Raw genomic sequence first — 12,076 nt, 5'->3', positions numbered from 1 at the left:
TAGTTTTATAGCAAACCTTATTTGCAAGCTCTTTGAAACATGCATCTGTCTACAAACCCTGAAGTCATGTATTAATTTGTTCTGGAGCATCTGCTCTTCCTCACGTGGAAGAAGGTTAATTCCCTACCTTTCTTTGTACAGCACCTTTGTAGTCACAAAAGCTACTACACTGCAAGTAGACACAGGTGTCTTGTTTTAATATATTTTCTCCACACATATGGACTGTTTAATATGTGTGTATGTGTGCGAGCACATGCGAATATGTGCACCACCAATACAAGCACTACCTCAGTATTGGTTTTGCACATAAGAAATTTCAAGCTGACCAAGATAGAAAATGTTAGAGGGAACACTGTTCCCCACTGTACATTTTCAGCTTCCTTAAACCAAGACAAGTAGTCTCTGCTTTAATAGACTGTCTTAAAACAGATGGATGGCTTCTCTTCTCAATCTTGCTTTAAAACCTTAAGAGAATTGTTTTCCTGAGCATGTTCATTATAATTTAATTATTAATTGTAGTAATTGGAGAGCCAGATAAATTGTACTACACATTTACTGATTATATTTTTAGTTATAACCCTAATTTTACTATTGTCTTATACCATTGTAAATTAGCTGTGGTATATTTCACTTTTACTCTTGTTCTATAACTACTTGCTTGATTTTCCAATACATTTTTTTTAAAAAATACACTGAACTGGTTTATCTCTCAAAACTTTGATGTGGACAAAGCAATCTGCATGGGTGACAATTACAAATTATTCCTAAAACTATCCTATATTTTCATTACTGAAAATAGCATCTTTTATTCCTACAAGACAGTAACAAGCCATGGCAGCATATGTACAGATTTACCAGGCATGAGCTGGAATTAAACATTTACACGTCAACTTCAAAAGTACAACTTGAGCTGAGGGAGAATCTCTCTCTCTAGAAAAGCAGTAGGTTGATACGGTGATGTAGCTGTAGACAAACCACTGGAGGGAGAAATGATCACATACACTAAAGCAGAACCAAGGACCCACACTGCACAGGCAGTTGCTGCTGCTGTCAGGAAAGGAAGAAGAAACATTTTAGTACTTTCTTACATTCATGTTTCACATTACAAACTTTGTTTCCTTTTATATTAGCACTTCTAGCAGGTATTTTGGCCAGGAAATCCATTCTAAAAAGGCACAATTAGCATATAATATATAAATTGGATAAAATACAATTTCTTTAGCATGCAGAGCCACTAGATTATCCTGCTTTTTTAAGGATGAAGCATTTCAAGGCTAACCGTGGTAATAACTAATTTGAGTTCCCCATATAGAAGCAGCCTACAACTTGGATTTTCATCCTGTGAGTAAATGGAATAATACTCAGCTTTTGGGTACAGTCTCCTTCTGAATCTCGCCCATGTTAATTATTAATGACAGTGTTTAAGTGGTACAAGCCTTTACATTTTTTAATCCTGTACTGTCACAACTTTAGTATTGAATGTACATCTCACTTTGGTTTTCTGTCAAGCTATAATACTGTGGTGTCCAATCCGTTCTGAAGCAGTAGCCACTATAGTGAACTAGCCACATTATTGTGAAAATGTAAATAATTTTGTGAGACTCTCCAAACATACCAATTCTTGTCTTTTAATGTCAAGAGAATGCTTCAATATTGGTTTTAATCAACAGATATCACATTTCACAGAAATTCAATCAATGGGACACAACAATTTTGTTTCACTGTTAAATCTCTGAAATCAGGCAATAACTTTTCACTGACAGCATACCTCAACTCAGCCTCCACATTTTCATCCAGTAACTGTGACCAATACTTTGACTAGATGTACGTCATGACAGAATGATGCTTCACAAAGCCATGTTGAACCAAACCTGGAAAAAAGTTTGGCAACTGCATTTTTCAAAATTGCAAACTGATTCTGTCGCAAAAGTGCATCCCATGTCGTCAAAACTGATTCATTTTTTGACTGACTGAGCTGGCTTTGAGCATAATCAATATACTAATGTACCCGAACAATGCAAATTTTAAAATAAAGATACTCACTTGAGAAACACATTGAAATGAATACCAGGAGATGACTGGCCAGCTTGAAAACTGAACTGCTTCATACAAGAATGAATCATTTCACACAGAGAACTCAGAAGTACTTTCAGAAAAGCTTTGACAATAAATACCAGTGGAAAACTAGTACTCAGAAATACCAGCTGCAATTTCTTGCCTAAGTGGCATATTAAGCTTTTCCATGAACTGGTAGAAGTCTCCATCCAACAGATGGGTCAAATTAGTGGAAAGCGGCTTTAGAATTCAGAAAGATCTTCTGAACTTTTTTGTTTATTCTCTAAAAATTTTTGATTTTTGATTAAAAAAAAAAGAGTGCATCGAATTTTGAGTTTTTATTGTTCAAGTCAATAAGCCACACTCAACCAGCCAAATAGCCACATGTGGCTAGTGGCTAGCATGTTGGATACCACAGCTATAATACATCTGAGGAGCCTGAAAGCTTTTTATGGTGCCTTATTATCTGTTGCATCACTTAGGATCAATTTGAAGTCCATAGGTGGCTTTCTAGACTATGGAGTAAGATCTGCATGCTTGGGATGCTGACATGAGTTTCACAGACAGAAGTAGCATTGTGTTTGGGAAGGACTGAAAGAGGTATCAACAGGACACATGTCTTGAGATGAAAGTTGCAGGAAAAGAGGGGAAAATAAGGATGCTTGTCTTTGGAAAGGAGACCGAGTAGTCCTGCAGCACCTTAGACTAACAAATATATACATAGTATGAGCTTTTGTGGGCAAAACCCGCTTCTTCATATGCGTGGAAAAACTTTTTCCACCCGAGCTCATCTGAAGAAGTGGATTTTGCCCACAAAAGTTAATGATGCTATATTTTTGTTAGTCTCTGAGGTGCCACAGGATTACTCATTTTTAAAGTTACAGACTAACATGGCTACCCCTCTGAGACTTTTGAAAGGAGAGTGTATGCTAATGTTCTGTAATTGACTGGCAGGAAGCCAGTGTTTGTAGGGAGCAGTGGAAAGTGGGACTAAGGTCAGGAGAAGGCCTTCATTGGGGGGAAAAGCAGTGCTCTAATTTTTGGCAGCTTGCAGGAGGTTAGAAACAAAAGCTTGTCATTGGGGCCGGGGATAGGGGGGTTAGTAGCTAGAAGAATTTCTCTACACTACAAATAAAGCTCAGAGGACCCAATTACATAACTCAGTTGGTATTATGTGTCCTTTCCACCCTACAACTTATAACGTTTCCAGACCCAGTTGTATTTGTAGTGTAGAGCGCTTCCAAGTTCAAATCATGCTAAACAGTTAGCTGTGACAGACAGTAGGTTTCACTCTAAACAGCAGGTGAAATGAAATGATGAGTATTATATGTATAATAATAATATCATAAAAGAATATGACAACTAGTTAGAACAAGGGCCTAGCAATAAGCAAATCTGTGTTCTGTACTCACCTCTGCCACTGGCACTATGTTACATGGCAAGTCGTTTAACATCTCCCTGCGATAGTTTCCTCTCTGTAAAAAGTTTGTATCTGCCTAACATGGGAATGTTCTGAGATTTTCTCAATTAATGTATGCTACGTGCTTTGAGGTCCTTAGATGAACAGTGATATGAGTGAAAATATTTATTCTGTAATCTTCTCACAGCAAGAAGCACTTTATATATGATACAGAACCAAGCTTTTTATTGATGCTTAACAAATAACTAATGAGATAAAAGTGTAAAAAAAAATTATTCACAAGAGCCTCTTCAATGGTTCTTCTATAATTTCCCTGTTTTTATACAAACATTTGTTTTCCTCCCCATTTTCTTTCCATCCAAAACTGTTATTTAAAAGACAACCTAATATGAGGTCACGATTATTTAATAGTGTATGTTAAACATGAATGTTTTTGTCAATTCCAATGTGAATAGAAATGTCTTAATTTATTTTATTTTATATTTACATTAGCAGCAGTTCTGAATTTCACTACTCTATTTAAAACTGAAGAAAGATATTGTGTACTGGTGAATGAAAACCTAAAAGGAACTAACTATTTTTGTTGACTAAGGTGAATAAAATACAAAAAGTAAACAAACTTAAATGTTGAAAACTGTAAAATGCTTTCAATAGTATTATTTTTAAATATAACATTTATTACTTTTAAATATAAATTTGACATTGATAGTATCCCTCTAATATTTAAATTTTCCACCATATTAAAAGCCCACTCATCTGCTTGCTATCTTGATCTGCAAAAGTCCCATCCTCCCCAGTCTTTTTCAAATGTATTTCTAAAATCATTTCTTGTTTATTTGTCCTGATCAGCCATCTTAAATGTTTCTTATATTCAAAAATACAAACTCCAAGGAAATACTTTCACAAAATTTTATTGGAATTAAAAACACTCTCAGACTAATTTCTATGATGCCATTCTAACTCAAAATTTACACTTGTGAAACTAAGTGGCCCATTAGTTCTACAGGCTGACCCTAATTTTCATCTACTACCATCATTGTAATATAGTCTTTGTAACGAACAGTATTTGTTTCAGGATCTACAGCAGCAGACAGCATCTCCTCCATTTCTTCCTGTGTAAAAGGTTCACCTGCAAGAGGGCAGAAGTATCAACAGTTTCTCCTGATACTATATATTAGCCAAACTTATCCAATGAATTTGATGTTTGGACTCTCCCTTGCAATCCTCTTGGTACTCAGGCAGAAGACAGGCAGACCCAGGATGCAGTTCTTTCACTTACTGCAGATATTTGCAGTGTTTTTGCAACTGTGTTGGTCCCAGGATATGAGAGAGAAGGTGGGTGAGATAATATCTTTTATTGGGCCAATGTCGTTTGGTGGAAGGACAAGCTTTTAGTTTTCACTGTCCTCTTCTGGAGGCTTGGAAAAGGTCACTTTGTGAAAAGTGTTTGCTCACGAGTGTTCAAAATATGGTAACAATAAAACCATCTTATTTTATGTGTATCTTTTTTCTAGAACCTCCCTGTAATGTGGCATGATTTCAAAACAAAATCCGTAGTCAATCCAGGATGAATTCTTAGGCTTCATATAAACTGCAGGGTTTTTGCATAAGAAGCCTTTTGTGGAAGAGATCTACAAAAAAGTCTTTTGCAAAAGTGTGCCCAGACCTTTTGCACAAGAGAGCGTCCACACTTCATGGACATTCTTGTGCAAGAAAGCTCTGATGGCCATTCACAGAATGGCCATCAGAGCACCTGTGCTTTTGCCGATAGGGCTTCTTGTGCAAAAACCCCTGTGGAGCATCCACACCTGCCTTTTTGCACAAGAGCTTTAGTGCAAAAAGGAACTATTCCTCATGGGGAGAAGAATAACTCTACAAGCAAAAGCCCTCTGTTCTGCCAATTTACTTGCACAAAAATGCACTTGTGATTAGGACAGGTGTTTTTGTGCAAAAACATTGTAGTGTAGACATAGCCTTATAGGCTTTATCTGCAGTTTCATTGGTAGCCTAGTGCAGCAACACTGGGATAGTAATAGTGGGACTGTTAACATAGAAAGATCATAGCCATTTTCACCATGGCTGTACCCTGTCTATACTTGTTCTCCTACTATTGCTACCACTGGTGGAAAAGTGGCACTGAAATTAGTGAAATGGTGGGAAATTTTCTGAAAAACAGTAGCTTCTGATTGTTCAAGGAAAGGAACCACAGATACTTCCTACATTAGCATAACACGTTTTCCAACTATTTACAGAATATTTTGGGAAAAATATTTTACTCCTCTTCCGTGCAAAGGACAACAGCCCTTGTGAGCAGAGCACTGTATCCATTAAACCCTTTTTTCCAACAGCTGCTCCACTAGAAAGGTTTAAAATTATTCTATCTAAAACTACCATATTTTTTTCTCCACATATTCAGTCATACACCATTCTTAACATCAGAGGCAAATTAGATTGTTGATATAGGGACATTTTCTCTACTAGTGTCTGGTTAGAGAACTTATCTTCTGGTTTCAGACATGTTGCAAGAACTTGAGCTTGCAGTTACTCCACATGCTACCATAAAGAGCTGTCAGTAACTAATTCTTCAACAACTAGCCAATTAGCCCGTCATAAGATGGGATTTTATAAACCTCTTATAAATATGACTATTTGATGCCACAAGATGGTGCTTATCTGGACACTGATTTTCTAGGCAGCTCAGTGACATCAGAGTGTCTGTTAGATGTAGAAATATGCAAATGCCATGTCAAAGAACTGTTCATGATAATTATTAAACTAATTATTTGTTTGTATTATGTTTAAAGTGCCAAAGGTGTATATGACATGGTACACACAGTCAAGGTGATGCATCTTTTCCCTGGACAAATTACAACTGAAAGGTTTGTTTTGCAACATTTCCTCAAGCAAGTATTTTCTTAAATTTAAGTTTTATAAGTAATTAGCTAAAATCTTTACCTTCTTCTGTCATATATTTGACTAACTCCTCTTTAGTAAGATGTCCACATTTATTCACATCTAAAACCTAAAGAAAAGGAATAAATAAAACCTTTTGGTTTTTTTTACTCTTACTGAGTTAGGATTCAAAAACTATTTTCCCCTTAACTAGATGCTTTAAATTTGTCGTTACAGACCTCAAATGCACGTAAAAGTACATCTTCTGGAATAGGTCGGTATCTGAAATAAATGAATTAGAACAATTGGTGCCATGATTTGGAAGGCTACTAATGCAGTTTTGGAAACAGGACCCCACAACAGTAACAAAACAGTATTCAATAAATCATAAATATTAAAGAAAAGGGAAAACACATAAATGAAAAGTTGCTTGCAAATAATAGGTGCTGCAAGACAACATATGCAAGGAAACAACTTTAATGGGAGTTTGTTCTGCACTATTGGGCTGAATTATCTGGAGTTTTGTATGCAAAAGAACTTTGCAGCATCAGATATAAAACTAATAGGTTCACAAAATTTCTAAGTAAAGACACTGCCACTTTTTTAAAGAATAAAATACATTAATTGTAGGTAATACTATTACAATGAAGGACAAACGAAAACACATCAAGGCCATCTGCAAATACAAAGACCACTATCTGCCTCTGAATAGTGTAAACCCTTCTAGTTCCAGACCAGTTACCCTTTTAGAATGCTGATCATGTATATTTACTGTGTATGGCAGTTATTTTGTTAATACATGAATATAAAGTTGATGTATGTTGTTAGAAACTCGCTATGTCTACTCATAAATGAAACTCGTATATTGCAAAAACCTGATGATTAAAGATCTTTATCTTGATAAAATCTCTTTAGAGACCCACAAAATCAGATGAATGGGAAGTTTGTTTTGATTCTCACAGTGTAAGACATGAGAATCAACACACTATCATAATTCACAGTGACTATAAACTATGTGATACTATGTGTGTGGTTTTAGTATCTGTAAAACAATATTTTTAGATTAAATCAGCTTGAACTAAAATGATCACCACTATTAAACTTGGATAGAGTAAAAAATCAAAATCTATATTTGATATCTTTGTTCAAAATCAACCACGCATGGATCTGAACTAAGCCACAACACAGAAAACATCTACTTTTCCTTTACCTTCTTTCCATTAATACTTTTGTCATCATTGGAAGAAATTTTTCCAAACGAATATACCCTGTAGGTTCTTCTTCTTCTACCTGATATTAAAACAAAAAGACAGGAAATTTATATCTTTGACACGTTAGAAAACTAAAAAGATCAACAGAGAACCAGCTGGCTCCTGCATTAAAATAGTAAGGTTATATTTTGACTAGTCCGAGTGCCAGTGGGAGAGAAGTGGTTGGATCTATAAGACCCAATCATCCCGAGTGGGTGAGTAAGGGCAGAATCAGCCAGACATAGAGAAGATGTAAATTTCACTTCACTCCCATGTAGCAAGAGGAGAGCAGGAATGGAAGTAAATTTCATTTTCTGCCATCCCATATGGTAAAATAAGAGGGGAACTGGGGATACTGAGTCATAATTCCTTCCCATGGCTCCTTGCCAGGTGGCACAGCTATACTCTCCCCATACGCAAAGCTGAGCATAAAGGCTCAATCTAGCCCATAATAAATACTAACGAGTAATGACACATTATATGTAGTACTTTTCATCTTTAAAATTCTTTACAAACATTAATTCTCACAACACCTATTTGAATTATTGTACCCATTCCATAAACAAACCGAGGTTATGGCTAACCAGGAACAATCTGAAAAATTAAGGCATATAAACTAAAGGTTTGAAGTTATTACGTGCAATTTAAAGTGTGCTAGCCCCATAAATGGATGCTGTCACTCAGGAGTTAAATGGTCTTACTGTGCTAGTGACCTACATTGATTTGTCTTATCGTTTTTGAGTGCCCCTATGTAGATGAGACTGGAGGCAGAGAGATTAAGGCCTTGCCTATTTGATAATTTGCTCCAATTTGGACTATCAATGGCCAGCCTACAACTGGTCAGGCCCTTACTGTAGGTAAAGAAAGCTATCATTTGTACTTGTGGAACTTACACCTACTTGAAACCAGGGTAAGTTTCATGAGTGCAAATCACAGCTTATTTTATCTATTCTAGAAGTTTGCATTGGTGGCTGGCCATTGATTGGTGAAATCATTGAGAATTCACAATGTAGGCAAGAATATTACATGATTTGCCTAAAGTCACAGAACGGTTATTGTCTGAGCTAGCTTTAGAGCTCAGATTGCCAGTCCTATACTCAAAACCACAGCTGTGTTTTACACATTCTATAAGTCACAAATATTTACCCTTCTCACTAAAAAAAAAAAAATGAATTTTGTAGAAATTTGCACCATCAAATATACCAGCAAACAAAAATAAAAACCCAGACTATTTTAGAATCCAGCACAGTGTAACTCTTTCTGCACATCTAGCTCTTTATCAGAATTATACTGTTTCTAAGCCCCTTCTTTGAAATCACAGGAGAAAATTTACATATTAGAATTTAAAGTTTGGTATTAGAAAAGGAAAAGTCCATACAATCATCATTTGAGCAACATACTGGAAACATAATTTCATTACTAACCAGGGGCCCAGTTCCTCAAAGACAATGCAGGTGATTAACATCAAGCACATAAATAGCCCAATTAATTTCAACAGGACAACTCTCATGTTTTAGTTCCCATTTAACTTACTACAATATTCCACATTAAAAGCCAGACAGCTAGTGAACTTAACTGATTACGTTACGTGAATATTAAATAGTGAACATCTAAGAATTTGAAACTGTTTGGAAAGAATCACTATCACAAATAAGAACTGGGTTTTGTTCTCCAGAGTTTAAAGGCAGAGTTTAAATCTAGTGTCTAACCAAGGCTAAGTCTATGCTACAAACTAGGGAATGTGATTCTGCTGCTTATGCACACATACTTTTGCTAATTCTCACGGAGCTAGTGTGAATATAAACAGCAGAGTACGTAGTTGAGACAGCATGGAGCAGTACATCTTAGCTGTGCCAAATAGGTACACATTCAGGAATGTGTGAGCTAAGCTGAGCCCTCCACTCTGCTGTCCCACGCTACTTCAGCTATGTTATGATTTTTACTCATGTAGGTTTAATGAGAGCTAACACGGGTATCTGTACATGAACAGGGGAATCGTATCCCTAGATCATGATGTAACGTAGGCCAAGAGAGGGTTCCAAAAAGTGTACAATACTAGATTTTTTTTAACATTTTAATTTAATTTTTTCTAAATAATTTTATGTAGATTTTATAACTCACTTGTCACCATGGCAAATTCTATGATTCTATGAGAAAAATACTTGTGATCAAATAAAAAAATTAAATGGAAGAGACTATATCCCCAGACAACCTATATGACAGCTATAGTGGGAGCTTTGAATGACTCAATATTGTCCTCTAGTGGTTAGAGCTAATATGTGCAAAATATTCAGGCATATTTAACTAATGCTAAATTATGGTACAACATTTTGTTAAAAGATACCGTATAGTGTCCCCAAAGCCTGAGCTGTTGTTTCCAGATATTTTATAGCCAGAAAATGCTATCAAGGGAGAGGCCAAGACAGCAGATACTCTCAGTTCAAGAAAGTCTAAAACAGGAAAAAAAAAGAGTAGGGAAAAATGACAAAATACCACATCTTCAAAGAAAATGGTTTCTTACCAACCAAGTATATTAATGCAAGATTTTCTATACAGTTGTAGAAAAGACCATAGGGACTTCTAGCAGGGATCTCATGGCATTCCATGACTTCTCATGACTTCTATGGGGTCAAACAGCATGAACAAAAAGAGTTCCTAATTGTTCAGGAACATGCCTGTGTTGAAACTTGAAGTTTTCAGTCCCAAAACACTCTGGGTTACATTATGACCACTTTTGTATGGGCACAGAGCAATTAGCTTTAAAGCTACCTCATGTGAGGGCAAGACACACTCTCGGTACTTGCACTCTTAACAAGCAAGAATGGAAGAAGTCTAGCACAGACAGTGCTTCTAAATACCTCCAGAAAGATTGGGGCAAGAAATATCCTGCTGTCCTTTGCTGCATAAGTGCAGTTGGGACATCACATGCAGCACCCAGTTAAAACATATAGCAGCAGCAGCTGCTGCTGCTGTGTGTACTCTGTGTACTCGGAGAGGCATTTTGGTTGCCTCACTGTCAATGCCTCCAATAGCAGGCACCAATGAATAGTTTGTCTTTAATAGTTTGCACCTCTTCAGTGCAGCGTGTCTTGAGGCTATAGTGTTGCTCTCTGTCTACTGTGCCTTACAGCAGATAATCTTTTGCTAGAAAATGAAGCTGACCTATACTTGAATAAAACTGTCTTTTATCATTACAGAGTTGTTTATTTTAATGCTGAATCCACTGCAAAGATGCAATAAAATGGATGGCAAAAAATAATGTCCCTCTCATGATATAACAGTTAGTCAATAAACTGAACTATTTCATGGTTCACAAATATTGAGACAATGTCTGTAGAAAGGGTGTTTTATGAAGCACCTATGTTCCAACAGGCTGTAGGTCAGGAAACCAAAGAGACAGAAGGAGTAATGTTGTAACTATTTATAGGAACTATAGAAAGATATATTATATATTAAGAAAGGTCCCAAAGGGCACATTCAGTTTGCACTACAAATAAATCATGTTTAAGAGCCCAAACCATTAGGCCTGATCCTGTCAGTGATGACTACTCTCAATTCCCATTTACATCAATGAGATTTGCAACTGCTCATCACAGGGCTAAATGCGGTCCTAATTTTCAGAGTGGGAAGAAAATAGCATTAGTAGCAAATAGCCTCTCCAGAATCCACAACATAAGAATGACTTACAAAATTAAGTATCAGGTTTTGTCTCTCTTGGTAGATTTATTGCTTGCATTTTATCCAAATAAAGCACCTGCTACTGTGAAGTGATAAGCAACCTCAATTTCCTCTGGCCTCAGAGTGAGGGAAGCACCCACCAATTCATCTGCACTGTAGCTCCAGATGTATCTTGGGTATTTTCTCTACTCTAAAATGCAACGAGACAGAAAACAGGTTCTTTCTCTAATGCTGCACTTTTGGTAATGAGAGGCCAAATGTATTTGCTTTAGGTCCTTCAAATTTTGCAGATGTTTATCTTCATCTTATCATCCTTCATATTCACTCCTATCTTAAAATTAGTTTTCAACTAAAATTTCATCTTGCCTATATTTTTGCTCACTTTAGGGGGCTATGACAAAGGCTACTGTGGGGTGAAATATTTAAAGCATTTTATTTTTATCTCTCTTTTATATCTCTTATATAGATACATCTATGACCTCCGTTATCGGTTTTTAATAATACAGAGTCTTATGACTGTATAGTTACACCAAACACCACTGTAACAGAGGGAAAACTAAGCAATTTTCTCAAAGTCACCCAAGTAGTATATGGTGGAAAAGATTTGGCCAGAGGTTTCCTTAGTCCTAGGTCCATATCCTAACACTGGCCTATCTTTCCTCCATTTCCTTCCACTTCTATTTTGCAAATCTTGGTCATGGGTGAGGAAATTATATTATTATTAAGCAACAATCCATGTGGTTGGAGGGTTTTTATGTATTATGTATATTTTGGAGCATAA

At 36.2% G+C, this 12,076-nt stretch overlaps 1 protein-coding gene across 3 annotated transcripts in view; it reads right to left on the bottom strand.

The window, feature by feature from the left end:
• Positions 1 to 482: 482 nt before the first annotated feature.
• The window catches only part of DRC8 (dynein regulatory complex subunit 8), a 56,555-nt gene continuing 44,961 nt past the window's right edge, over positions 483 to 12,076 (bottom strand). The window contains exons 4-8 of one of the 3 annotated variants that reach the window (XR_012902832.2): positions 7,578 to 7,657; positions 6,607 to 6,649; positions 6,431 to 6,497; positions 1,769 to 1,871; positions 483 to 1,047 (exon numbers count right to left, since the gene is read on the bottom strand). Coding sequence is in view for 2 of the 3 variants with exons in the window: in XM_075924895.2 (XP_075781010.1) it covers positions 4,489 to 4,604; positions 6,431 to 6,497; positions 6,607 to 6,649; positions 7,578 to 7,657 (306 nt within the window). In the remaining variant the exon portion in view is untranslated. Of the gene's footprint in view, positions 1,048 to 1,075; positions 1,872 to 4,201; positions 4,605 to 6,430; positions 6,498 to 6,606; positions 6,650 to 7,577; positions 7,658 to 12,076 lie in introns of those variants that run through there. The other 2 variants (XM_075924896.2, XM_075924895.2) reach the window with 2 other exon arrangements.

The sequence above is a fragment of the Pelodiscus sinensis genome, chromosome 3, assembly GCF_052426305.1.
Source record: "Pelodiscus sinensis isolate ZL-2025 chromosome 3, ASM5242630v1, whole genome shotgun sequence".
Lineage (NCBI taxonomy): Eukaryota > Metazoa > Chordata > Testudines > Trionychidae > Pelodiscus > Pelodiscus sinensis.
This window is presented reverse-complemented; position numbering and strand designations above follow the sequence as displayed.